General features: G+C 47.0%; 8 protein-coding genes across 8 annotated transcripts; 5 read left to right on the top strand and 3 right to left on the bottom strand.

Annotated features, from left to right (window-relative positions):
* Nucleotides 1-282: 282 nt before the first annotated feature.
* On the top strand, nt 283-1817 carry HD556DRAFT_1474932 (uncharacterized protein; the record flags this gene model as incomplete). Its single annotated transcript, XM_041308513.1, has 2 exons — nt 283-1320; nt 1380-1817. The coding sequence occupies 2 exons, from the start codon at nt 283-285 to the stop codon at nt 1815-1817; spliced, it is 1476 nt and encodes a 491-aa protein (XP_041160751.1).
* Nucleotides 1818-2396: 579 nt separating this feature from the next.
* On the bottom strand, nt 2397-3872 carry HD556DRAFT_1474933 (uncharacterized protein; the record flags this gene model as incomplete). Its single annotated transcript, XM_041308514.1, has 12 exons — nt 2397-2535; nt 2580-2626; nt 2684-2724; nt 2788-2863; nt 2956-3054; nt 3228-3304; nt 3331-3389; nt 3449-3479; nt 3537-3563; nt 3619-3715; nt 3775-3807; nt 3858-3872. The coding sequence occupies 12 exons, from the start codon at nt 3870-3872 to the stop codon at nt 2397-2399; spliced, it is 741 nt and encodes a 246-aa protein (XP_041160752.1).
* Nucleotides 3873-7253: 3381 nt separating this feature from the next.
* Nucleotides 7254-8815, bottom strand: HD556DRAFT_1308000 (uncharacterized protein; the record flags this gene model as incomplete). Its single annotated transcript, XM_041300075.1, has 8 exons — nt 7254-7374; nt 7423-7534; nt 7628-7826; nt 7872-8010; nt 8060-8250; nt 8301-8409; nt 8460-8594; nt 8643-8815. 8 exons carry the CDS (start codon nt 8813-8815, stop codon nt 7254-7256), a joined length of 1179 nt encoding a protein of 392 aa, XP_041160753.1.
* Nucleotides 8816-9674: 859 nt separating this feature from the next.
* Nucleotides 9675-10766, bottom strand: HD556DRAFT_1308001 (uncharacterized protein; the record flags this gene model as incomplete). Its single annotated transcript, XM_041300076.1, has 4 exons — nt 9675-10229; nt 10280-10373; nt 10427-10522; nt 10588-10766. 4 exons carry the CDS (start codon nt 10764-10766, stop codon nt 9675-9677), a joined length of 924 nt encoding a protein of 307 aa, XP_041160754.1.
* Nucleotides 10767-17080: 6314 nt separating this feature from the next.
* HD556DRAFT_1308002 (uncharacterized protein) lies at nt 17081-18026 on the top strand (the record flags this gene model as incomplete). The annotated part of the gene is made up of 3 exons (XM_041300077.1): nt 17081-17455; nt 17508-17859; nt 17899-18026. The coding sequence occupies 3 exons, from the start codon at nt 17081-17083 to the stop codon at nt 18024-18026; spliced, it is 855 nt and encodes a 284-aa protein (XP_041160755.1).
* Nucleotides 18027-19157: 1131 nt separating this feature from the next.
* On the top strand, nt 19158-21034 carry HD556DRAFT_1442840 (uncharacterized protein; the record flags this gene model as incomplete). Its single annotated transcript, XM_041306519.1, has 8 exons — nt 19158-19189; nt 19244-19335; nt 19391-19492; nt 19544-19738; nt 19792-20097; nt 20148-20489; nt 20558-20619; nt 20684-21034. 8 exons carry the CDS (start codon nt 19158-19160, stop codon nt 21032-21034), a joined length of 1482 nt encoding a protein of 493 aa, XP_041160756.1.
* Nucleotides 21035-21409: 375 nt separating this feature from the next.
* On the top strand, nt 21410-22236 carry HD556DRAFT_1442841 (uncharacterized protein; the record flags this gene model as incomplete). Its single annotated transcript, XM_041306520.1, has 3 exons — nt 21410-21454; nt 21529-21797; nt 22038-22236. 3 exons carry the CDS (start codon nt 21410-21412, stop codon nt 22234-22236), a joined length of 513 nt encoding a protein of 170 aa, XP_041160757.1.
* Nucleotides 22237-22632: 396 nt separating this feature from the next.
* Nucleotides 22633-22797, top strand: HD556DRAFT_1236481 (uncharacterized protein; the record flags this gene model as incomplete). Its single annotated transcript, XM_041297826.1, has 1 exon — nt 22633-22797. A coding segment is annotated over one exon (165 nt), but the record flags the coding sequence as incomplete, so codon positions are not given.
* Between the last annotated feature and the right edge of the window lie 2679 nt (nt 22798-25476).

Here is a 25476-nt window from a genome sequence, read left to right on the forward strand (position 1 = left end):
AAATAGTGAGTTCGATGGCTCATAATGATTTATGCTCACCATTCTCTTAGGAATCCGATTTTTCTTACTGCTGCTCCCATTTCTCAAAGGGGCGTATGCCAGCAACTTCAATATTACCGATTGCTTTATCAATTTCAGAAATCATGCGAACAAGAGCCTCGATCCATCTGGATTAGTGAATGGCAATGGCGGAAATGTCCTGTCGTCGGACATTATGAATGCAGTTGGATTCACGTACCAGACGTGTCTCTCGCAGTGTAGCTCTGGAACACAGGGTCAAACATGTCGCAACAGTTCGGCACCTGGTTATTACCTTACCTTGCACTCATTTCTCAGCTGCCTTTCGGTGCAAGACATAGAGTTGATAATCTTATGTCTGCCATCCTCACAGTCGGATCACCGGTTATCGCTGGTTACTCGATGATTCTCACCATTCTCAACGCCAACTGGATCAGTCGTCAGTTCGAAGACCTATTCTTCCCCAACACTAATGACGCTGTCCGTATCCTTATAAGCCTTCAACAAAGTCCACTGAGAATAACAAACGAAGACTCGTTGCTGAGCTCTCTCGTTATTCTGCCACAGAATGACGACTGGTGGCCGACCATTGCCGATTTTCTCGACTACACTCACACCTGGTCCATCGCATCTGTGACATCCATTGCGTGGGTAGTCATCGCCTACCTACTGACGGTCGCCAGCTCGCTATCTGACGTTCTCTCCGAGATCAATTCCAACAGCGGTCAAGGGACGGGATCGGTGTGGTTGTGGCTTATCCCAATTGTTATAGGTTGGTTGCAACTGTCCCCGAAGTGCGATCATGCACGCGTCAGAAAGGCCATGGAAAACGCGGATGCAATGGCATTTGTAGCCACCAATCATGGAGTTGTTGTAAAGGCATCAGATCTTTCGGAAAGACGAGCAGTATCCATTGATACCAATACAGAAAGTCCTTCGTCTCCTGACGAAATGTTGACTCCACCCGTCTATAACTATGCCAGGGCCATTTCATGGTCTCGGTCAGCGGAAGACGTCCTCCATGCTTTTCGAATAGCCTCCAACAACGCCAGAATACACAGGCCGGTCATGATTGGTGCTACATGGATAAACACCAATAGGAGGAACTTTATTGAACCCGGCAACAGGAGAGGCAATGCATCAGAAGTCGATGCTTACTGCAAACTTCCGCGATACGTGGTACGAAGCCCCTGGGCCACAGGGATGTTCTTTCGCATGTTCGTGGCCTCGCTGCTGCCCCTGGCTTTGCAATGGGCAACAACTGTATCTGCGATATTAGTTGTATATTTTACTCCGACTATGGTAAGCATAATCTAATATGCGGTTATCTGCGCCTGTTGTTGATTAGCGACACACGACAGGGCATTGGTTGTAGATCTTTCGGTTATCTCATCTATGGCACACTTGCAACGATAGTATGGGCGATGCTCGTTATGTCGAGCACCTTGTCGCACTACGCATCCTCGTACTCAGACAGACACAGTGGTTCTTTCTCATCCACCACTCTCAGTCTCGCGAAGGTACTATCGAACCTTTTGAGATGGGGAGGGAAATCGTTGGCAATCATCAATGCAATCTGGATAATTGTGGCAGGGATGCTGGAGTTTACAAGTACCTATAATAATTGCTACTGCAACTCAGACGTGTTGGGGAGAGGGGCCCAATATGCATATGACGTTGTCTTGTTCAATGGTGTAGACTTGGGTCAAGCTTGGTTCGGAGCGTTGGCTTTGGCTGGGTCTACCTCTTTAGGATTCATTTTTTATATCAGTTTATTAACCGATCTTGTACCTATGTGAGGCCTCCGACGATAATATACCGCACTATACTTCCGGTTATTCCTTAGTTATATTATAATCACCCGCTCGGAGATCACGAGAGCTACTACCTGCTATGACCCGTCGAAACCCTTTTCTCCATCTCTCCGTTGCTATTCCGCCGCTGAACGCTTCCGTCGTCATCCCTTCCACACGCGATTTTGCTGCCGTGTATATACGCATCCAACATTGCCTTCCGATGGTTCTCACAAGTCCATTGTTTCCATCCCACTTGCACATCGTGGCGCTTAACGAACTGCTCATAATGTGGATGTTGTCGCACAAAAAGACGAATTTCGAGTTCTCCTTCCAGTGTCCTTCAAACCTGTGCTTAAGAGTTGGTTCCTTGGCTTGCGCTGGTGCGATAGAAAGCCGGGAGTAGTAAGCCCGAATTGTTTTTTTAAATAGACGAAGGCATCTAAATGTTCCTCCCACCCCTCGACAGACTCATCCTATAAGTTAAGAACGTAACCAACTCTACCAAGCCCACCCCCGTAGATCATCTTGTACGAACAAAGCGTTGCTCCACGAACGATACCCAATACGCCACAGGATAAGACATCACGCCGTAGAATTTACAGATGGCATCTCGGACATTGGAATACTCATGAGGGTGCTAGAGCCATGTGGATGTCGGTCCGTCTGCCAGAGATGGAGATGCATGCGCGTGGCGAGGATAGCAAGAATCATGAACTGGAAACTGCACATGGGTGTGCGTTTCGGGTATTATTAGTAGGAATACACAGCAGGATTGGAATTTCATACTTGTAAAACATGGTGTGGTAGGAATACTGTGGCGCGGAACATCAACGGCTCGATCATAAAAGACATTTAATAGATTCGCGCACCTTGAGGAGCAGTGATGTGAAGACGTTCGTTACCGAGAACACTTCAGGAAAGAGAATGATCATGAATGAGTATGGAAAAACAGCGCGTACGAGTGCTAACTCACAAAAACCGCATGCATAATAGGATATGTTATGGTTCACCAGGACAACGTACAGATGGCTTGGGTTTGTCCGCCAGTTCTGTATGGCGCGTATGAGCGTGAGTATCATGAGTTCTGTGGAGAACACATATCAGCATATCTTTGTACGTATGTATGCTCCCAGTTACCCACCCAGTTCGAAAATGCAAAAGAAAAGAAAAGGCATGAAGAGCCAATAATCGGTCGAACTCCAATAGCACCCCGTAATTCCCGGAATCGCGCTAGTTGCATCTATGGAAGTAAATGGAATGTTTTACTGGTAGTGGGATACAAGAGAGGAGGTGAGACTGCGTACATGTTACAGAGGCCATAGCGTCGACGGCAATGCTGGAGGATACTACGAGAAAAGTCTGGCTAATGCATCTACCACTAGCTTGGGTATAGTGAGTGGATTGGGAACTCACGAAAAAGGTAGACAGCATGGCTATGAGCAAAATTCTATTTTTGTTCCAGAGCGCATATGTTCTGAGGATGAAAAAACCTGCATGAATTGGATCAGGAACATACATATCTCAGGGAAGCAGGAGACATACACTCGGAGCAAACGGCTAATAGCATGCCGAACCCTGTGGGAGAAAGTGTGCTGTCCTCAGCAAGGATGTACATAGATGGATGTACCACGTACCTGAACTTATATGGTCCAACGCCCGGCATTTCTGGCGAAGTCATGGAGTAAGTCGTTCGTTCTCATTAATTCGTCGCATCACATACACCTATGTTCTCATTCGGGGTAAATCTCACTAAGAATAAGTGTTAATTCATCATCGGGGATATGTATGCTGGAGCAGAACGCACAACATAGCTCCATGGCGAGCACGATAAAGGGGAGGTATCGTGTGACAATATACAGGCCTTTCACCTTGGTCCAGCGCGATCGAAGCAAAAATGTCCACTTTGCACAGCATATTGTGGGTATCAAAACCAAGATGTATCATGGAACAAGGATGTTACCTCTTCATCAAGTGAATATACATAATCGTATATCTAGATAAGCGAGTTTGACAGCGGACATGAATAGATTAGAATAAGCTCACCCAGAATGTAGCCATCGACGCTGAGCTGTATTAATAGGACGAAGAATGTGAGGTTTAGATAGTGCGCACTATATATGTACTGATGATACATGACTTGTCAATTATAATTCGTCCTCGTATCGACAAAGGAGACACACCGTAGTGAACTGCAAGCTCCTCGCTGCTGCGATATCGTTAGTCGAATGCCCCATCTAAAGGTCAACAAATGTGTTTCACACACACATCATGCGCCTTCTCAGTTTTTATAAATGAGCTGTGAACTCATCAAGGTGGCAGGGTAAAGATCATATCATTGGAGTTCCAACTGAGCTTGCTGTGGTCGTTATGGAGCGTTTCACCCTCATGATTCACTCGATACGCCGACCAGGAAGCGAATTGAGAGAAGATACAGTTGCACCTTCGATGCCTAAGGCAGTAGTTTCAACAGTCGTGCTCTATTCCGAGGTACATACATTGTTCAGTCTTTAGTCAAACTACATAACAAACGCAGAACGCACCTAATAACTATATATAACTTACACAGGTTTCATCAAGTGAAGCACAAAGATTGATTCGGAAACTCGCCGCGTGCACTCATTATACTGGGGAGCTTCTGAAGCTCAAAGTTTGATAGTCACTTGAAATGCGAAGACCTCGGAGGGACCTAAAGGAACTTTCAGAGCTCTAATTTGAGATATCTTGAACTGCCCTCGAGTACTAGTACTTACTCGGTCGTCGTTTTTTCGATGTCCCGATTTCTACAACTTGCTGGGACTACCTTGGAGGCCTTGTCCCTTTAGATGAACAGATCAACAGATATGTCGTGTGACGACAAAAAGGGCCTTTAACTTGGTAGCGATCGAAGCGGGAATCAATCAACAATGTATTGGTGTATTATAGTCCACACGTGACTGTTTGTTTAAAACCAAACTGGGCAAGAAACAGCGAGGACATCCAGGAAACGGCCAGTCTGGGGCCAAAGTCTGGGGCGGAGTCTGGGGTCAAAGTCTGGGGCTGCGGCTGACGCGTGCGGAGCTTAATTCTGAGTTCCAATTATATCTGGTCACGTTTGCAATACCAGTGTGACCCGTCCATTGTGAGTTGTGACCCGCCCTTTGTGACCTCTTGCAGGCCGCACTGCACTTGGTGACATCAATGATCAGTACTCAGTACTCCCAGTGAGAATCAGCTGTGCTCGAATAGGGCTGAATGTGTTGAAATGTGCGTTTGAGAGACAGCGCACATACTCGCGCATTTCGCTCGATATCCGGACTGACAGCATATTTTCTATAAGACGGGGCAGTGCCCCATGTGCTCTATTGTGCTTCTTTTATATTGCGCACATTTAGGCGCATTCACGCACACTCGCGCTGTCCTCCCAGAATGTGCTTAAATAGTGTCAAATATACTTTGATTGCTTAGTAGGTATTATGCGGAATACAATCGGTATACGAAAGCAGCTGGAAAATAGTGAAACCGATGCGAAACAGGTGGAGTATACCTCGAAAGTACGTTGAGAGCCGAGCATAAACGAAATAGACAACAGCCTGAGAGCGGATCGCAAACATCGAGAGCCGAGCAGAAAGGATGTAGACAGCAGAGCAGATCGAAAACATGTTGAGAGTAGACAGCGGAGGAGATCGAAAATGGGAAGCAGAAAACACAGCAACGAAGGTGCGGCAGACACTGGTAGCAGAATCAAGACACGTTGAGGAAGCACAAGTGTTGGGACAGTGGATTGACGATCATAATTTTGACTGGTTTTGGTGCGGAGAAGCACGAACATAGCATGCTAACTGCATGTGGTGAGTAGATTGGCGGGTGTGTCGGCAGCCGCTAGCCATCTACGACGGGCACACTAGTACTGGCAGGAGGCACGATGATGGCGGGTGGCTTTGGAATTGTCACAAAGCAAACACGTGACAAAAACAATTCAAACTCAGCCCGGGTCAGCCGTGTTTGCCGAACGCCCCAGACTCTGGCCCCAGACTCCATCACGAGACTGGCAGAAAGATGAGAAGAAGATATATAGTAATATATAGTACATAATCACAAACATCGGCGTAATTCTGCCATTGATCAATACATTGTGATGTTTGACCTTGTAGAGGAAAGAACATTGTCTAAATCTCATACACCGGTGTATAATCGGGAAAACACCCACACGTCACTCAAACTCCAACGTGAAGGGAATGTAGAGCAAAAGCTAACAGTCAAGCTAGATGCAACACAATTGGCACGTCAGAAGTAAGTTTCACGATGTTTAAAGTCCCTCGATCCTGGGACAATGTTCTGAGCAAGACTTAAAGCTGATATTCTCCAGAGAACGACAAACCTTTTTCTGAGCGCGCAAGAATAAAATTATATCATACTGTGAGTTTTGCTGCCAACCTTTCGTAAGTTGTTGATGTTTGTCCGCTATATATCAATTGCGAATCTGTGTGAAAAAGCTGTATCATTGTATAGCAGCCAATATATGTTCACCAAGCAAGCAAGCACCCAATTATACCTTGCTTCGACTCTCCGTGCGACCTTCTACGAGTATCTCATACCTCGGCACCTGTATTCACTTGCGAGAAATCCCAAAGAGGTCGTGGCGTCGTTCAAACACTTGTGCCTTTAGGATGTAGTACCTTGGCTTGAGAGTTTATGCTAGTGAGTCGTGCTTCACCTTAGTACCTTACTTACCATTCATCCAGTATCTTACATGTTTCGTCATGCATAGATACCATTGCATTTATAGCACCTCATGCGACGAATTCTGTGTGCGTGCAGTCGCGACCGCGTCGGCTTAGTTCATCCGTGAAAGGACAAAGTTGTTGTTGGGGAATGTTAGGTATTTACCGGCTTCGTTTTGCTATGCTCGAGCAATTGCTGACCTAGTACATAGACTGAATGGATATCCTGACCTGTCCATGTCTTACGAATCGGGTATCACCTTTCAGCTTTCTTGTAATTCTCAACATGTAGATGGACGGAGAGAATTGATTCCGGCTTTTCCCTACATCATGGGGGTGGGCCTGTCATTTCGATAGTATTTACAATTGTTGTTGCCTCACATTCTCTGTAAAATCATATGTTTTGGCACCTATCACGCTAGATTTTCTCCGATGCAGCCTACAGAGCACAAGTAAGGGAATTCACCAGCTGTAGCTCAACCTGTACTCTGTAGATTGTTCACAACATGTGAACGAGGTGCAGAAGACCCAATCTGTTGCCTGGATTCACCAGGCATAGCTTAACCTGTAGCAGCCCCCCTTTTGTTGCTTTCTTATGGCACGAGCACAAATAGTCAGCCTGCTATCACTCCACGTCAAACAATTAAAACTTGGTGCAAATCATGACATTAATTAAAAGGGTAGACAACCAACTATTGTGATGTAATAATAAATGGCTGGAACGACTCGGATGCGTGAACTACTCAGAATTGAAAAGTGCATCATCCAATCGTGCCCGCTGCATTGCGAGAGCATTTACGGACATGTGAGCCTTGGCCGCATCACTGAGTTCCTCCCGACGACTTGTACCAAAAACTTTCCTAATAAATAGAGGTCAGTTAACAGCTGTTGACTTGTAATCAATTTACCTCGTCCACCACGTCAGAAGTCGGTCAACATTGCGCTGCACTGTTCGACCAGGGGGGCGTTCAAAGAAGTCCACGATATTGCACCAGAATTGTATGTAATCAAAGTCGCCGTCTACTGACCGCCATGACGTTACAGAGGAAAGGGCGAATCACAACTACATGTGTCAGGATTTGTTAGTGCTCGGTAAGGACATGGAAAACTGACCACTTACTTGACACGACACATAAGCGATCGAGCGAGGTGAGACTTTGTGCATTTTAATGATTTGAGCCACGTGTGTTTTGACTTTCTTGCCCAAAACATCCTTCTTCGCGCGTCTGTTGTTTTCGATGATGTTGGCGCCATCACCATCACCAGCAACTTCCTTTGCCGAAGAGGGAGATGTAAATATGGCTTTGAATGCCTGCCAAAAATGAGAGCTTTGAGGATCTGTTTTAGTATGACGAACCTGAACTAAAAGCTTGCTTTTGAAGAGACCCTCCTCGAGATTATTCGGATCGGCTGTGTATCCTGCATAAAGAAATGCGGGCCATGACATTTCTGTCACGATATGGCCGTCTATGCGGTCCCTAATTCCTGCTCTGACACTGGCGGAAAATTAGTGTCTAGTAGAGAGATCACAAGTGCAATACTAACATTGGGTTATTCCAGTCTAGCTCTGTTGGACAGAGCAGTCTGCCACAGGCGTCGTTGGTGAATCCACGGCAGTGTTTATCTTTGGGGTCGACTGGGGGATCAGGTTTCCACTCGCGATTGACCCAATCAGGGACAAGAGGCTTGAGCTTCGAAGTGTCATCACCTCGAGCACCGTCCGCACCCTGTCTAAGCTAAAAAACGATTTAATATAAGGTTGATTATTGACACAAGCGAAGAACACCTTTTTTAACATGTGCGTATAATCTTCGTACTCCATGTCGGAAGCCTTTCGGTGAAACCACGGAAGTACATTATTGAGGACTATATATCCGGTTTGCAACCGATTTTGACTGGTATCAACCGGTCAGTAGCGATCAGTAGGTGGAGGTGAAACGCGGACTCGAAAGTTACATCGTCGTCGTCGCCCTCTATGTCACACCGCCTATCATTTTCATTTATCAAGTCCTCGACGCTATCATATAGTGTAACCATCCGTCTGATGGCCCGTCCTTGTGACATGAAGTAGTTTGTTTCCCTGACAATGATGAGTATACTGAACTACATGTTACGATGGTGTTCATACCTTTGTTTCACCGCATGCCCCGACTCGAGCACTTGCAGCTTCTCCTCCAGATCAGCTATTCTGCGCCTCTGTCGAGCAATATCAGACGTTGGCACCGCTATGGACGATGCAGCAGCAGGCTGCTCGATCTGGGACGATGCTTCAGGCTGTGGGTTATCGTCCACCTGGGACATGAGCGAGGCGAGAGAAAGGAGATTGGGGAGTGGGGAGTGGAGAGAAGGTAAGAGAGGTAGGAATAGAGTTGAATTTGCGTACCCTCTGCTTTATTTAACGGCCACCCAGTATGCGTCAGCAAAGGCAGCTGCCCTAAATATGATCATACGCCTACAATGGAAAGTGTCAGACAAGGAACGATTAATAACGTTACTTACCTTTTTGAGTGACAATACTTATGCAGGATATCATGTTAGCGTCAACGTAAACTCAAGAAATTGTCACATACCACACCATAGTACATCGGCTCCGAGTCAGGCTAGTACGAAGTGCTGCAGAGCGCTCTGTAGCACTCTGTAGTGAATTACGTTTGCCTGATGGCATGATGCTCATTAAAACTCGTCGATCACAAGTAGCAACCTTGACTGGCTGACTTAGTAACTCACTGATTTGAACGGCAGAAAGAAAATCCAGCTTCGTCTGGCTCAGGAAGAGTCGGAGGCACAACCTAAGGTCCGAGTGTTACTATGTAAACAGGTGGTGCCACCTACTTACGCCGAATTCGGTCGTGTGCTGACTCTGCAAATCGCTGAGATAAGCTTTATATATTCTACTAATTGTGATAAGACTGGAATACGATGCATTAACAGTTAGAAAAGCTAATTAAGATGGAGTGGCGGGTGGGAGCAAGGAAGGAACAAGAAGGATAATGAGCGAGGGTTTGAAGGATGCCGAGCTCGATGTCAGCGGGTTGGATTGTGCCACGGAATGCTACAGAGCGCTCTGTAGCACTCTGTGGTGAATTCATGGGTAGGGCGAGAAACGGAAAGGAAGATTATTCAAGGGTGATGAAAAGTATGTGATGGGGGTAATTCTCCTTCAGATCTCTGGAGTGCCATTCGCACGGTGGTACATAGTGCTGACAGACTCTTCTGAGTAATCAGCGTTGGCACGGGCATCCTTGACTTTTTGAAAATGACGCAAAGCCCAACGGCGAGATAAAGACATGTGTCGTCTGGCTGCCAATCCGCATGACGACGGCCCACCAACAACCTTTGCAACACGTGAGCCTTCTTCCGTAGACAGTTCATCATACGGTTCGAACTCCTCGTCTGTAAGCCACCTAATCAATTGTCCACCATCTGGGTAATATTCGTGAACCATTGACTTCCTTTTGGGAGGTGAGGAAGGCAGCTTCTTATGGTTTCGACCACTAGATTCCCTCATCTGCAACATCTCGCGCTGTATTTCTGCCAGGTCGCGGGCATGTTCAACTTGAGCGTCATACAACCTGCCTCGCAAATCAAAAAGTTCCGTGTGAAGGGTGTTGATTCGTCTCTGGGAGTCTCGCAATTGGGCTTGCGTCATGAGAGTGTTAGCGATAGTCTGATCGCCATTGACATCTCCTCGAAGATCGTAGACCCTCTGTTTAAGCTGTACAACGATTCAACACAACACTAATTATTGTCACTGACAAAGCTCACCCTTTTTGACATATGCAAGTGATTGTCGTGCTCCATACTATCACTATCTGAAGACGTTTTGAGGGCCACATATCCGATTCGCAAACGATCCTGGCTTTAATAACAAATCCATGAGTAGCTCTCATAAGACAGAGATGAAACACTAACCTGAAGACGAGAGTTACATGAATGTCGTCGTCATCCTTATCGCAACCATTCTTGCCTACTAAGTCCTCAATGTTATCGAGTAAGGTAATCATTTGTCTGATGATAGCTCGTCCTTGTGAGATTGTTTTCCACCAGACTAGATGTAAAAGCGAGGCTCATACCTTTTCAATGTATGCCCCGACGTGAGGTTCTCTTCTAAGTCAGCAATTTTCCGTTTCTGACCAGCATTCTCACTGGCAGACGTCGGTGCTACCACTATGGGCGATGCTGCGAGAGGTCGTGGGGTGTTATCCACCTGGGACAATTCTTCGGGATGCTGATCATACTCCATCTGGGACATGAGCAGAAGGGGGGCGGGGGAAAGGGGGAAGAGTGAGAGGGTAGGAGACTGATGGCTAGCGTTCACTAGCGGCTCTCACTATATTTAGTGTTAATCGTCAAACTTTTAGTATTAGCCAAAAAAAACTTCCCTGAAGACATTGACGTTCAGGTTTTCTATTGTAGGCGTGCGCTGGAAATGGTCTTGTGAACAAACTAGTAATGATGATCATACTAAGTGCTACCAACGTAATTGAATAAATTTATTGTTACGTTGGCAGTTGACACTGAAAATTAGCTGAAAACGTACATGGATAAAAGAGTCAACCATACTCAAACTGGTGTGGGTGCCTACTAGGGTCCAAGGAACGGGTGCATTGCTCGAAGCCTAACTCGCTAGGCTGTAGCATATCGTCATCATAGGAATGTCAGCACTAGTACTACGTAGACACGCAGACCGACACCTGGGCTGAGGCCTTATATCTGGGTCCATCAGCGACAAACCATGATAATGTAGATAGAAATTAAAATAATTGTCCTGACCGAGTCGAGATGCAGATGAGAATGACGAAATCATGATGGATCAGGTCACAGAAGGGACTCGGAACGTCGGCCCTCACGGTACGGGTACGGCCCATCAGGCAAACGTAATTCACTACAGAGTGCTGCAGAGCGCTCTGCAGCACTCCGTAGCACAATCCAACCCGCTGATGGCCAGTGTTAGTACGAGGCCATTGAAGAGGTTGAAAAGGTTTCGAGGGCACGTGAAGCATACATGATGGAAAGAAACTCGTTGAACCAAAGAGGGTCACGGTGACCAGCCTAGTAATCATGTTGTAGTAGCTACACGCCGTATGTCTGTGGACAAAGACAGCTTGTGAAGCGTGTACATCGTACTGCTTGCCAAACCTAGTAATTGAAGGCTTAACTTGATAGAGGAAAATTTAAAAAGAAAGATGATCATCAAACAAATCCTCATCTCCATCTCCATCTCCATCATCTCCATCCAGCTCCTCATCGCTAAGCTCATCCTCATCCGAGTCCTCATCCGAGTCCTGTTCATCGTCACGTTCTGCTTCTTCGAGGTCTGCATCGTCAACGATATCCATAGTGTCTGAGTCACAGTCAGCTGGGGCCGCTACTAGTGAGCCAAGACAGTCTCTGGTTATCTTGCACAACGCTACTGGGTGTCCAATGCCAAAGTGAGTATAGCGTATAAACATATCTCGATCGACAAAGCTAACCCAAGACTCGAGGGTTAATGTATCATAAAAGGTAATATGCTAGCACACTCACATCCCAACATAATATGATTCCCAATCATCTAGTTCCCCATCAGGACGTCCCAATGATTTCCCAAGGGAAAGGGAGCTTATGCCTCATCCCGCGGAAAAAGCAGGAATCAGGTGAGCTCCTCGAATCACCTGGTCTGGATCGAGAAACCCGAACGAGTCAGGGTCAGATTCGTCAACAAATGCGACTTTCGGAAGACGAGTATGTTTCATGCTGCATTTATGGTTCCGTAATGGTGCTAGCCATCGGACCCAGAGGACTTCAAGACGGTGCTTTACAGGTTGATCTCCGTCGTTGAGCCAGGTTTCCATATGATAGATACCCAGCACGCGAGCGTACCAATATGGGTGGCTGGGTGTCGTCTCCCCCGAAAGCACCATGACGTCAGCGTGGGTCCTAGGGTTGATCGTATCATATTCGCGTCTGAGGTCGTATGTAGTGTAATACACCTGCATGGTTTGGACTGAGTAGATAGTGTTATTAGGGATAACTACCGAGTTGTGTTCTTCATCTGTGAAGACGTGGTCGCAATGACTGGTGTCGAGCTTGCGCAGCCTGTAAAGGATGTAGTCCTTCAGCCTTGGAATGAAATTCTGACGACTATTGTGAGAAAAGAGTTCCAACCGCAATATCATGCCTACCTTAACTGCTGGGTCGCCATCGTGTTCTTGAAGGAAGGGGAATAGGTTGACTGGATTGCTTTTAGTATTCGCGATGTGGTGATGGTTTCGAGAGAGCACCAAAGGCGGGGCTTCGGTAGGCGATTGGCTATCAGAGGAGAATGACGTGCCTCCAAATTCTGCAACACAGTCGAAGTACACGGCGCCTCCGCTCGTGTTTAGCTAACTGCGCTGGAGTGTCTAATTTACTGGTTAGCGGGTAAAATGCCTTTAGGGCTCGGTGTGCAAGCTCTCCCTGGCCAAACTGAACATCAGGTGGATAGTGTAAATAAAACAGGCACATACTATTTGAGTGGTGAAAGAATCCTGTTGTTCCGAAGAGCTTGATGGTTCTAACATAATCTCCCATTGCATGAAACTTGTAAGTACCAAGATTGAACTTCTTTACCCTCGATCCATTTACTTCTGGAGAGGGTGGTACCAGGGCTTCTGAGTGCTGAGCGAGTCTTCGTTGGCGAGCCGCTTTTTCTTTCGGTAATTCGATGGTATTGAAGGCAGCACACGTGTTGCGTTGAAACTTCCGCAAGTTCTGACAGAGCTTCTTGAATATCTCGTCAAAAAAAGTAACCGTAGACTCTGTATGAATTCTAAGTTTAGCGATTGCATGCCACTGTGCGAATCGATACAACAGAGACTGCACGATTGCATCGTGGTCTGGTGGAAACAACCCTTCAAAAACTGGAATAGAACACTTGGGGAACATGTCAGTTAGTCTAAGAAAAAACGAAAGACGGAATAACCTGTAAGATATCTTCAAAGTCACGCGCCGCTAATCGTTTCATCTCAGGATGTGTTGTTCGCAAATTTTCGAATCACGCCATTGCCAAACGTGAGGACCTGGCGAAATCTACGGTAATATTGAGAGTCGACGACTCATTAGTAAATAGTGACAGCACTCTATGAATTCGCGAACCTGCTGTCAAGAGTAGCCACCAGCTGGCTACCCCCAGGAAGAGCATAAAGAAGCCGTACAAGGTGCGTAAACAGCGCCTTCCAAGTACCCAATTCGCACTCGTGCATAAGGTCAACAATGAGCATGCGAAATGGGTCAAGGCCGAGCGGCCCAAGCTTCTTGGCAAATTGATTCTAGGGGAACCGATCTCAGCTAATCACAAGTCGTGAGGAACTGTTTGCGCTTACGATGGTGGGTACCCAGGAACCCTCTCCAAGAGCATTTTCAACCTTTGAACCGAGTATAGTGTTTCCCCACCGGTAGATAAACTCGTGTGCTTTGTCGACTTTCATTGTAGCGTATACTCGAAGTGTAGCTATACGATTTTTCATGTCCTTAAGTAAACCGAGGGAACCAAACAATTTTTTTGGTGTGAGACAGCGAGGACATGCGCATGTGCCCATATCCTTGATGGTTGCGATTAAAACCCTGAAAAGTGACGAATGATCTAACGGTTTAAATTAGGGAAAAGGATGGCTGTACTTCTCTGGATAATCAGCAGAATAGGTAAATATTCTTGGAAATACTCTCCGCAGGATTCCATCCGGACAAGTCAGAATGATACTGTGGCGGTATGCTCGAAGGAATCCTTCATCAAGTAAGATTTCCCAGCATGCATGAAATAACTCCCTATGGCAGTGCGTATGAAGTGAGGCCATGCCAGTCTTTGATATACCGGACAGGTTGCTTAATACATCTTTAATGCTGTCGGGAAGCTAACAAAAACTGTTCATGTTAATAGTCGAGAATCAAATCAGGAGGACTCACCGAAGGTAAAAATCCTACTAGATGGCATGCTCCCGATTGAGGTAATGATCGTGCGTACTTCGTCAGATTGCCGAAATACAAGCAGAGCGGCCAAGCCTTAGCAGTTCCAAAATTTGCTAGGTGAGTGGCATCAGAAAAGAACATAAGACCCGCTATGACGTGTTCTAATGTACAGCCAGGCTCTTTGGGCAACTTCTGGAGATCGTCCTGAGCTTCTAGCCAGGTATCAGAAGCATAGAGCTCATCGAATATTCGCTCCTGGTGATCGTCCATTGGATCCTTCCATAACCGTTTGAAAGGCAGTAGATGGAATGCGCCTGCTTGGATGTCTGTAAATGCCGCGCGGATCACTTCAACAAGAGGGCGATAATGGAATCCGGAAATACTATACACCTTTGGTCTTTCCTCCCTTGATCTCGTAGGGATGTCGATGGTGACATCGGTCTCGATCCAGTCATCTGGGAAGGTGACTTTCTCCTCGCCCTTATCTTTATCCAATTCTTTCAAGTTCTTCTTCACCGAAAATCCCTCAAGATGCTTAATATCAAAATCGTCAGCCTGGAGAACATCACTGATGAGTCGCTGGACCTCAGTCTCCGATTTCTGGTGACTGCCCGATGTAGAGACTCGTGCCTCGCATGGTGTGATATGGCACTTTCCACTAGGGAGTACACAGCACGACTTGCAGCATCACTCTGTATGCTACCTGCAGCTATTCCTATATGAGGCGCAGCTTTCCCGCACAACGCGCGCCATGCGCGCACCATTCCCGCACTTTGCGATGTATACGCGCGCGCGCTTTCCCGCGCTTGAGCGCCCTATAGCGCCAGCCATCCAGAAGCATCCATCCACTGTCCACCAAGCTCTCTAGTGCGTATATTCCCATTTCTCTTATTTACATATCGTTCCACCTCTATTTTTATCATGGACCCTTACTTACATACATATATCTTTACATACCTTACTCGGTAGCGAGTCGGCTCCGCATGACAGCGCTTAGGCGCCATATAAGCGCCAGCATCACGGACCACGAGGAGAGGGACTTTAGCTCCCACTTACCCACTTACCACCTAGAGAATATAGTTCAATCTATTCTTTGACACCTCGCGCTCGTATCTCTTGTTATTCATCTAATCACCACTTAAGCAAACTCACACTTACTCTCACTTGTCTCCGCTCACGCGCGCGCGCTTCCCGCGCCTCGCGCGTACCTTCGCTTTCCCGCGCCTCGCGCGTACCTGCGCGCTTTCTCGCGCTTCGCATTGGCCGACCAGTAGCGCCTTCAGCACCTACTTCTAGAACCTTGCTGCACTCGCTTCCCCTTTAGGGTCGAACACACTTGTCTTCTCAAGAATAGCAGACTAGGCAACGCGCGACCTCACAACATTATAGATACAGTTTGGAGCGTTTGTTTGCTCCTCGCAGTATTGTTGTTTCTACACCGAGTTCATCCACATCATGAGGCGATAAAGAGTCATATTTGGAAATGGGTAGGGTGGCGGAAAGATCTTTGCTGGGGAGTCAGTTCCTTGGACGATTATCGGACACGAATTGGCAAGTAATGAAGACGGTACGAATCTATCGGGCTCAAATGAAGGACGGCGAGGGTATAGACGACAGATCCCAACCGAGTTAAAGGCGGTCTGAAGAGTATCTCTCAGCGTAAGAAGGACACACCGGATTCTGGACCGGGCTGGGAGTGGTTGAACAGGAACATTATTGCAGTCATTGAGATCCTCAGCCGGATGTTCAATATCATTGAAAGACCTTGGAATACGTCTCCTAGGAAGTACGGGAACTTCTAAAACCCGGTAGAGTGATCAGCAGACATCAAATATTCGGACATAAGATCTCACGATGACATCCATTTCCAAGACTAAGCCCATCGTCCATGTCAAAGTCAACATTTTGTCGCCTTTCCAAGTCGGAGTTATTAAAGGGGTGTTGCAACTCGGGAATTTTGAGACTCGGACTGGGGACATCAGATGACATACAAGGGACTAGACCTGGGCCTGGCCATGGGCTTACAAGGGGCACTGAAAGGCTTCAATGGTAAGATTCTCTATTGACAAGTTTAGTGATTCAGCTCTGACTCGTCAGAAACCAATCGACTCACTTGTGAAGCGTTCGTGGACATATTTGCAGCTAAATGTGCTGAAGTCGCATTCCTCACACACTCTAGTCTTTTCTGTGTTGCAAGAACACTAGACCTCCTAAAAAAACTGCAGCTCGCGCGATGTCTGTTAAGTCCTCGATTGTCTGTTGCTCTCTCCCAAGAGCAACCTCGAGCTCCGCAAGACACCATTGAAAAACACAACAGGATCCAAAGTACTTTTTGTGAAAACCACATGAAGTATTACTGATGCTGGCTATACTGCCTCGTCTGAGCTTCCAAGTTCCGAAGCTTCGACGTTCAACGTTCGAATGTTCCACTTCAGTACATACGTGCATCCAGTGAGAGTTCGAGTCGGAGTTTCATGCTATCCATATTTCAAATTGCTTATCTTTTTGCCTTATACGACGTAGGTTCAATATAGGAATTACGGTTATATTAATATTATACGTACACGTACTCATAAGCAACTGTTCAGCCTTTGGAACCTACATACTTGCCTCCCTCTTGATCCCCTGCCCACGCTAAGCATGTCCATTCACAATCCTTCATACTCTTCCAGAGGGTCTAGTCATGAGTGTGAGGGCAGTGATGGGCCTAGTCGTCGTATGACTGTGGATACACATGAACCTGCTCCAGTTCTTGATATGACGACTGGTAGAACTTTCAGTCGGCATGTCCCGCGAACCAAACACGCAAGGTCACCATCATCAGACGAAACCGACAGTGACATAAACGAACCTGTAACTCCTCCTCCCATAATCCACCATCTATCTCGTTTTGTCAAGCGTGCAAAATCAAACCCAAAGCCTTACAAGAGGAATGGCTCTGCCAGATCGGAGCGCCGCTTTTTTAACAATCAGTTGTGTCACAATGACTCAATGAGTCAGGGAGATGCTGAGAAGGTATGTTGTGATATATAAATGTAGAACTTGCTTATTGACAAAAACATACCAGAGCAAAGATGTGCTTGAGCGTTGCCTGGGAAGGTTGTCTCCTGGGGCTGCAGCTCAAGCTGTCGTTACGATGCACGCTGACATTGAATGGAGGCGTGTGTGTGCTCTGGCAACGGCGTGGGAAATCTATGCTAGTGAGGAGCACTTAAAGTTCCTTCACATGGTTTTGGAGGATGAGGGGGAAGAATACGCAAATGCTTCTCAAGAGCCTCTTGGAATATCAGTCCAGGAGCTCGTAAGATCTAATGAGACGGATATCAAGGAACAGATAGACTGCAGTGTCACAGCATACAGCGACAATATTGCATTGTTCTCTGTTGGAGATACTCAGTTGGATTATCTCGAAAATGCTCGTATGTTTTTTATATATTATGTGAGTAATAGTGTCGCAGCTGACGACCAGCTCAAAGTCACAGATGTGACTAGCGACTCTGACGACTCTGGCATTGCTCTTACAAACTCGGAAGAAGACCGATTCCGCACAACCTCCAAGTTGGGATATTCTGCCGATGCCAGCTGAAGTAATCAGTATTTCTTCGGAGTCACCTGACTTTGCACTGACCTTTTGTTGGCGACAGGCCAATCATCGAGCCGTAGCAACAGGAAAGCAGCAGTAGAATCGCACTTTTGTTTTTGTAATGCATCATGCATCAGCGGGTTGGATTGTGCCACGGAATGCTACAGAGCGCTCTGTAACACTCTGTAGTGAATTACGTTTCCCTGATGCTGGGACAAAGTTTCCCCTCTAGTTACATCGATGATGTGGGGCGCCAGGCCCCACTTTTTTTATTTGTTCTGCATTCATTCGAGTTGTGTCAGTATTAGTTATCTCTTCCGAGTCACCCAGCCATCCATTTGTTACGATAGCTTACAACATGACATGTACCATTATTACAGCTGTTGCGGACGACTTGTTGTGAAGCCGAACGAGAACGGCACTTGAAATTCAGTTGATTACGCAAGTTCAGTTGGATTATTTGTCGATTTTAACTCTGAAGGACTCAGTAATTACAATACCAGTCAACTATTGGAGCTCAGGAAATCAAGATGTTGGACATAAATGGAGGCCTCTCTAGACAATTACTGTATAGTTATCAGAAGTAGTGAGAAGTGTTCTGAGTCCGAGTCAGTTGACAGCAGCAGACGCTGAATTCAAAATTGGCTGACACGACTAATTTGGACTCAGTGGAAGGTTCCGAATTTCATAGGCGCGAGGCTCAATAGCTGTAGGGCTGCGCAATTCAATTGAACTCCATTTGGCGACAACATGAGTTGCACCTTGTTCCACCCCAAACCCCAATTGACCTCATGATAGTGGGAATTAATGTAGGATGCCCTTCTGACGTGTCGACTTGTCAAATGTGTATGCATCTCAAACAGGAAATAAGTACGTTCCTCCAATCAGACGCGGTGACTGTGTCGAGCTACAGGGGCCTGGCAGGAATGAAGATCTTGATTCAATGAGATCAAAATAATAATATTGTAAGTTATACTTGATTTCTAATAATGTTGTCCAATAGATTCGGTATCGTGTCCGGCATGCTGAGCTTGAAGATTTGACTACCAGTGGAGATACGAAGCATCACGGTCAAATTTTCCCCCCTACTTTCACCCACTGCTTACAAGTCGTTATCGATCAGACTCTCGGATAATGGATATGCCAGATTTTGAATGGCAGACTCAGTACGTTCGTGACTTACCAACTCTCAGTTGATTCATGATGACATGGTCTGGCAGCCTGACGCACCTCTCAGCGAGTCACTCCGAATCAGGCCAACTTCAAGTCGAGCAGTCGCAGCCTGGACTCAGTTTTCCAGCAGGTGGATACGGTACGTTTGTTAATTCAACATCTAGAAGTTGACATTGACATTTATCCGTTCCAAGTTCACAATCTCGAGTTGGGGTACGACATTCAGGCCGAGAATGCCTCAAATGTTTTAGGACACACTTCGGATGACCTACACGCCGCCTTTGATCACGGTGATGGTAAGGTTTTTTGTGTTGCATCAGCCTTCTGCCATACTCACAATCTTCAAGTTCACGCAGGACCCAGTGCAGGTCATCACAATTACGACAGCTACCCGAACACCCAAGGCAACATCGACTTTGGATTGGAGCAGCCAGTCCAGCAGTATGATCCCGGTTCCCAATTCTCTGTCACAGCATATGCTCTGAGTCAAGTCGGCGGCCATCTCGAGCTGCCAATACACGATAGTAGCACCAACCTGAACGGTATTGATTTTGTGTAATTGATTTCTGCCGTTCTAACTTCGACAATTTTTAAGTTCAACACGGTAACTACTCGGTGCCCTCAGGTAGCAGCCAGCAGGGCGTGCAAATGGCACTGCCACATTCTTTCCCAGGGCATGATGGGGGCGGCCATTACTACGGCGGTCACAACTACAATTTCACTGTATCACACGGCACGAACGATCCTCCTCCCCTTCCTGATACCTACCATTCCGTCCACAGCTCAAACAACTCTCAGCCCGCCATGTCTAATGATGTCTACTACTTTATGAGATCCGACGACTCAAACATTCAGGCCCCCCTTGACCCCATACCTGAAGTGACGAAAAAGTTGATCCGGGGTAGGCATACCTCCCGCAAAACCAAATGTGCCACCTCTACCTGGACAAAGTTCCTCGGTTCCAAATACGTCACCCAGGAGTTATCCCTGTCCATGGAACAGGCATCCTCGTCGTTCGTCTTTTTAACACCGATGTTACTCCAGGATTTCAAAGGGGACGCTCGGACCGACATGTTCAGAACTTATTCAAAGACAATCTCTTTCCGTCCGCATCTGAACTCTCGACCATTGCCAACAACACGTTAGATGCGACGATTGCTCGGTATACCAGCAATAACGCCAATCACGGGCATGAACTCATCCGTTGGAAATCAGGGCTGGACGCTAAGAACCTTCTCGCAAGGCTCAAAGGAATCCTGAAGGAGATACACGGCGACTTCGAGGAGATCGCCAGTATCTCTTGGATATCAGCTTATGACTTGAGCCTTGATCTGTCTCTCTCAGAGACGAAATGCAAGCAGCATGGGTCGCAAATATTACAGCCCTGCTATCAAACTTTCTGTTTGCGGATAAAATTGTTGAGGTAGGTCCGAGTTTTGTGATCAAACCTTATGTTTTCAGTGTTCACTATACTCTATACATTTTAGGTGACCATGGACGACGGGCAAGTCAGGTTGTGTCGAACTCCATGTGGCCACAAGGCCATCTTTGACCTGTTAGAACACATCATATCCTGCAAGCAATACTCTCGCTATATTCCCCTCAGTACAAAGTCTTGGCAACCCCTCCTTACCAACGCCCTCGCCCTTGCAGTAACCTCGCGTGCTTGGTCATTGCAAAAAGCCTTAGTGGGTCCTTGGTCTGCAGCTTTGGACTTTCGCGGCGAGGAGAACAAGGTCTATTACACATCCACGAAGTCTCGTCTACGCATGTTGCCCGAGGATGAATGCTTGAGATTTGACGCATTGTTAATTAGCATGCATTGTGCACTACGGTAACTGGGTGTTTGATATCTCCTGCCTTACTAGATATCTACTCTGACTTGAGCTCACATATGTTTTCATCTCATCGGACTGACAGTCATACTAGTTCCTCGTTGCGCATTGTGATTGTGTTCAAGTTGTGTCGATGTCATACTTACAAATCTGTCTTGCCAATTCCGTATCAGTACTTGTCTCCGAGCATTCAAAACATCTCCACTATGATCTTCACGGCACAAGTTGTTAAAGCGCGCAGACACTAAAGCGCTTGAAGTCTTACTAATACACGAGCAGATTTGCAAAAGAGAGCGGGAGCAATTTTTTCAATAAGCGTGACACGACGTGTTTTGTCTTTCACTTCTTCCTTCTATTATCAAGTCAAGATTTAGTAGCATGGCTCTCATGTATGGGAAGGAAAAGATGCAGAGCATGAACCGAGTGAGTCTTCGATTGCTCGACGACAGAAATTTTAACTCTGACCTTTCGTTGCATTCTTTTCCAAACTCCCAAAGAAATCTCCTGAAACTGGAACGATCCGTCTATTTGATCGCACAGACTACTACTCTGTCCACGGGCAGGATGCTCACTATGTCGCAACACACGTCTTTTGTACCAACTCTGTCCTGGAGTATCTAGGTGCTGGAGGCAAGGCTGGTGGTCTTCCGAGCGTCACGCTCAGCCACACCCTGGCACACTCATTTTTGCGAGATGCCATCACATCTAAACAGCTGCGCGTAGAAATATGGGTGCCCACGCCTGGGCAGGGAAGGAAAGCTTCCAAGTAAGTCAACATTTATGCGGTTTCTTAAGTCCATCTAATTCCAGGCGTCTGCAGGTTCTGGCATATAAGACGATAAAGTTGTCATTCTCAAGGATTCTTTAGCCGCTATTGGACGACACATCGAGATTGTTCTTCAGAATAAACAACCACTGGAGAGGACCGAGAACGATGGTGTCGACATCTTTGGGCGTGAGTACTAACACCTAAACTAGTTGTATCGATGCTCATCTTTGACCACAGTTTCGTAACACTTTTCTGGCCCAAGAAAGTCAAGGCGTCGAAATTGGAGGACATTCATGCCAAAATGGTGATGAAGGAAGCTGCACCACGAGCGTCTGCGGAAGCCTCGACGTCTGCTAAGAAGCCTCGGCCCATTACAGGTGGCAAGAGCAATGGCACACCATCTACCACGATGAAGGCCAATGGCAAAGCCCATTGATAGTACTTCATTGATATTTTACTCATACTCACTCTTGTGCTTTGGATCTTACCCCCGTTTTTGCTTTCACGCTCTCTGGCTATCACGATTAACTTTTTTAAGTCAGGTTGCAATATTCCACAATTCCTTTATCCTTTACTAGATGCCGCCTGGGGTCTCACAGGCCTTTTTTCGCTCTATGCAATTTGCATCATTTGTGATCAATTATCCAAACGGTGCACCAGACGAGGTAAGCTGTGATTTATGTAGTCTCCCTATGACGAAACTCATATGGTATCTTTTCCAGCTCGACTTTTCTTTTTCATCTCAGTTACAAGAAATGCTTTTGTGGTGATAGTGTTGACCATAGCTTCTTGGCTGTACTGCTGACACCGTAAAACCGCCTCCGGTAAATATCCGATTGCCATCTTGGAAACTGTTCCCACAGGGTTCCAAGACGTGGGCGCCCCTGTTATCGATAGCGAGCTTGTCAAAGCCCTCGGGCGACAGATCCCTGTCGCCACCATAATTCTCCTTCTTGAGCACATCGCCATTGCCAGATGTAAGTCACTAATCATCTGACCGTTATGCCCTTTTGACACACTACTTGCAGCATTTGGACGGGTCAATGGATATAAGATCAATCCCAACCAAGAGCTCATCGCTATAGGCGTCACGAACACGCTCGGCACTATATTCCATGCGTATCCTGTTACAGTGAACTACGCTGTCCCCTCTGCCACCTGCACGGCTACAGACGATACCCGGGCCTCTCCTGCCCTTGGGATAGAACACAGGATAGAACACCGGACCGATATAGAAGAGAACTCCGGAAGATGCCGGATTAGATAAGCGGTCTGGACCGCTATGACGACATAGGTCTAGAAGACCTATTCCTGTTATCAAGATAGAAGGCAAGCCTCGTGTTGCCTCGTGTACTGATAGAAGGATGCCTTGTGCTCCTTATCTTAGAAAGAAGCCCGCCTCATGGACGCTATCTCTGACTCGACAGATAAGCAGATTAGAACCCAGCTTCAAGCTGAGCTTAGACACGATAGAGTAGCCTTATATAAGGTCGACGATTAAAGTAGATGTTCCTTACTTTAATCTTACTTGGTTTTATCTTGAACTTCCTTGTCCTGCATAAAGCTACCTTGCTCGACATCGAACTCGTACCTTTGGAAGCTTGTCCTCGACATCGAACCTTCCATCTGTAACCGCTATCATCGCCCCACAAGGCGTACGCAACTTCTGCTCTTCTGTGGAAGCCGACAGAACTCAGCATCCTGAAAGCCGTCTTCTCGGCCTTTGCTGTTTAGCCCATCCAAGTACGAACACGACTTAGTGTCGTAACAAAAGATTAAAGTCTTCACGCACGTCACCATCTGTGACGTCCTGAACGTACCTGCCTCCCACCGGAGCCTGTAGAACCAGAAGATCTCAGATCTCAGATCGCACCGGCCTGACCAGTCGAGGAACCTAAAGAACCGCTGTCACAGTAGAAGACTTCCTGCAGGGAACACTACGAAGAAGAATAGAACCATTTCCAGTATGGCAACATTCACCAGAAACACCTTTGCCGCTAGACACCTGTCCGGAAAGGAGACTCGCATATATCTGCGAGAGAAGAAATGTTTTGTGTGCCACGACATCGGCCACAAAGCCGCGGGCTGTCCTCAATGGACCCGAACCCCACGAAGAAAGATGATCGAAGAAGAACCCCGCTTGCGCACCATCAAGGTGGCCGGGACGATGAAAGAACTACGGGTGAAAGCCACCCTGATCTCCAGAAAGAGAACTACCCCGAGTCCGACTACCATGATTGTAGATTCGGGGGCGTGTGAGTCCTTCGTTCATGAGGACATCATCACGCAGCACAGAATCTCGACGCACCAGCTAGAGAAACCTTTAGTGCTCTCAAATGCTGACGAAACCCGCTTCGGAAAAGAACCGATAGAGAGGTATTGCAACCTCACCTTCCAGATCGACGAACGGGTGATAACCGAAAGGTTTTACCTTGCCGAACTTGCTCCTCAAGACAAGTTCTTGCTCGGATTGCCTTGGCTTCGCAGCCAGAACCCTGCTATCAACTGGATGACCGGCACGGTGACTCTCAAGAGCACCGCAGATTCCCGAAAGAAGGAAAAAGAGATTGACTCCGACAGGAAGAGGAACGGCAAGACGCCTCTCTTCCAGAAAGAAGAAAAGAAGGTAGCCGTAGAAAGAAAGAGATCGGGATCCCCGATAAATCCACGCACCTCCCTCGCATCGAAAGCCCATGAAAGCCTTGCGCCGACGACAAAGATCGCACCGGTCCCCGAGGAACCGCAGTATTCAAATCCCTCAACGATCGTACCACGGCCCACGAAAACCGTGTTGAAGAAAGATTCGCTGCCAAGAATAGACCTTGCAGCCAGACGCTTCGAACAGAAGAAACCGGCCACTGATCCGGAGACAACTCAGAAGAAGACTTCTAGACCGGCTTCGATATTCGACCACGCTTATCCCGAAAAGCCTTCTATAAAGAAGATTGTACCTGCTCTTCAGCAGACGAAGATTGAACCGGCCGTTGAGCCGATGACGAAAGATCCCGTACCCGCCCGATATGAATTCTCGGCGGAACCTGCGTCTGTCCTTGGGAAGGGACGCGCAATGATGAATGAAGAACCGCCTACCCCGAAGGCACCCAGACTGGCCCCTGAACCAGAGAAAACTCAGAGATTTGAATTCTCCGGAGAACCGATATCTGTTCTCGGAAAAGGAAGAGCCGTCCAAACGGCAGAAGCACCTAGAGCCAAGAAACTCAGGTCTTATGAAAGTCCAGCTGATGATACCGACACAGCGGACGAAACCCACGCACCGAATTCCCTCAACCTCACCATGATGTCCGGGGAGATCCCCACTGAATATTCCGATGAAGCAATGACGCTTTCATCTGATCCCGTGTCCACTTCTGACTTTGAAGATTACGATATACGCATGGCGCGGATCTTAGAAGATAAGCATGCTGAACGCATCGCTATTATCAATGACGGACCCAGTTTCGTCCAATTCACGGACCTTGAGGATAATAGAGAAGAAGACGATGATGAACCTCCGCAGCTCGTGCGGATGGTAGATTTAGAAGGAAACGATCTCGACTACGACGGCCCTGACTCGGGCCTCGACTTCTAGAAGATGAATATAGTCGGTGACTATACGGCTTAGGAAGGGGGTAAAACCCTCAATTTGCTCTTATTTGTTTCACACTCCCGACTCCGA

Source organism: Suillus plorans, assembly GCF_016647745.1.
Source record: "Suillus plorans strain S12 chromosome Unknown HD556scaffold_25, whole genome shotgun sequence".
Lineage (NCBI taxonomy): Eukaryota > Fungi > Basidiomycota > Agaricomycetes > Boletales > Suillaceae > Suillus > Suillus plorans.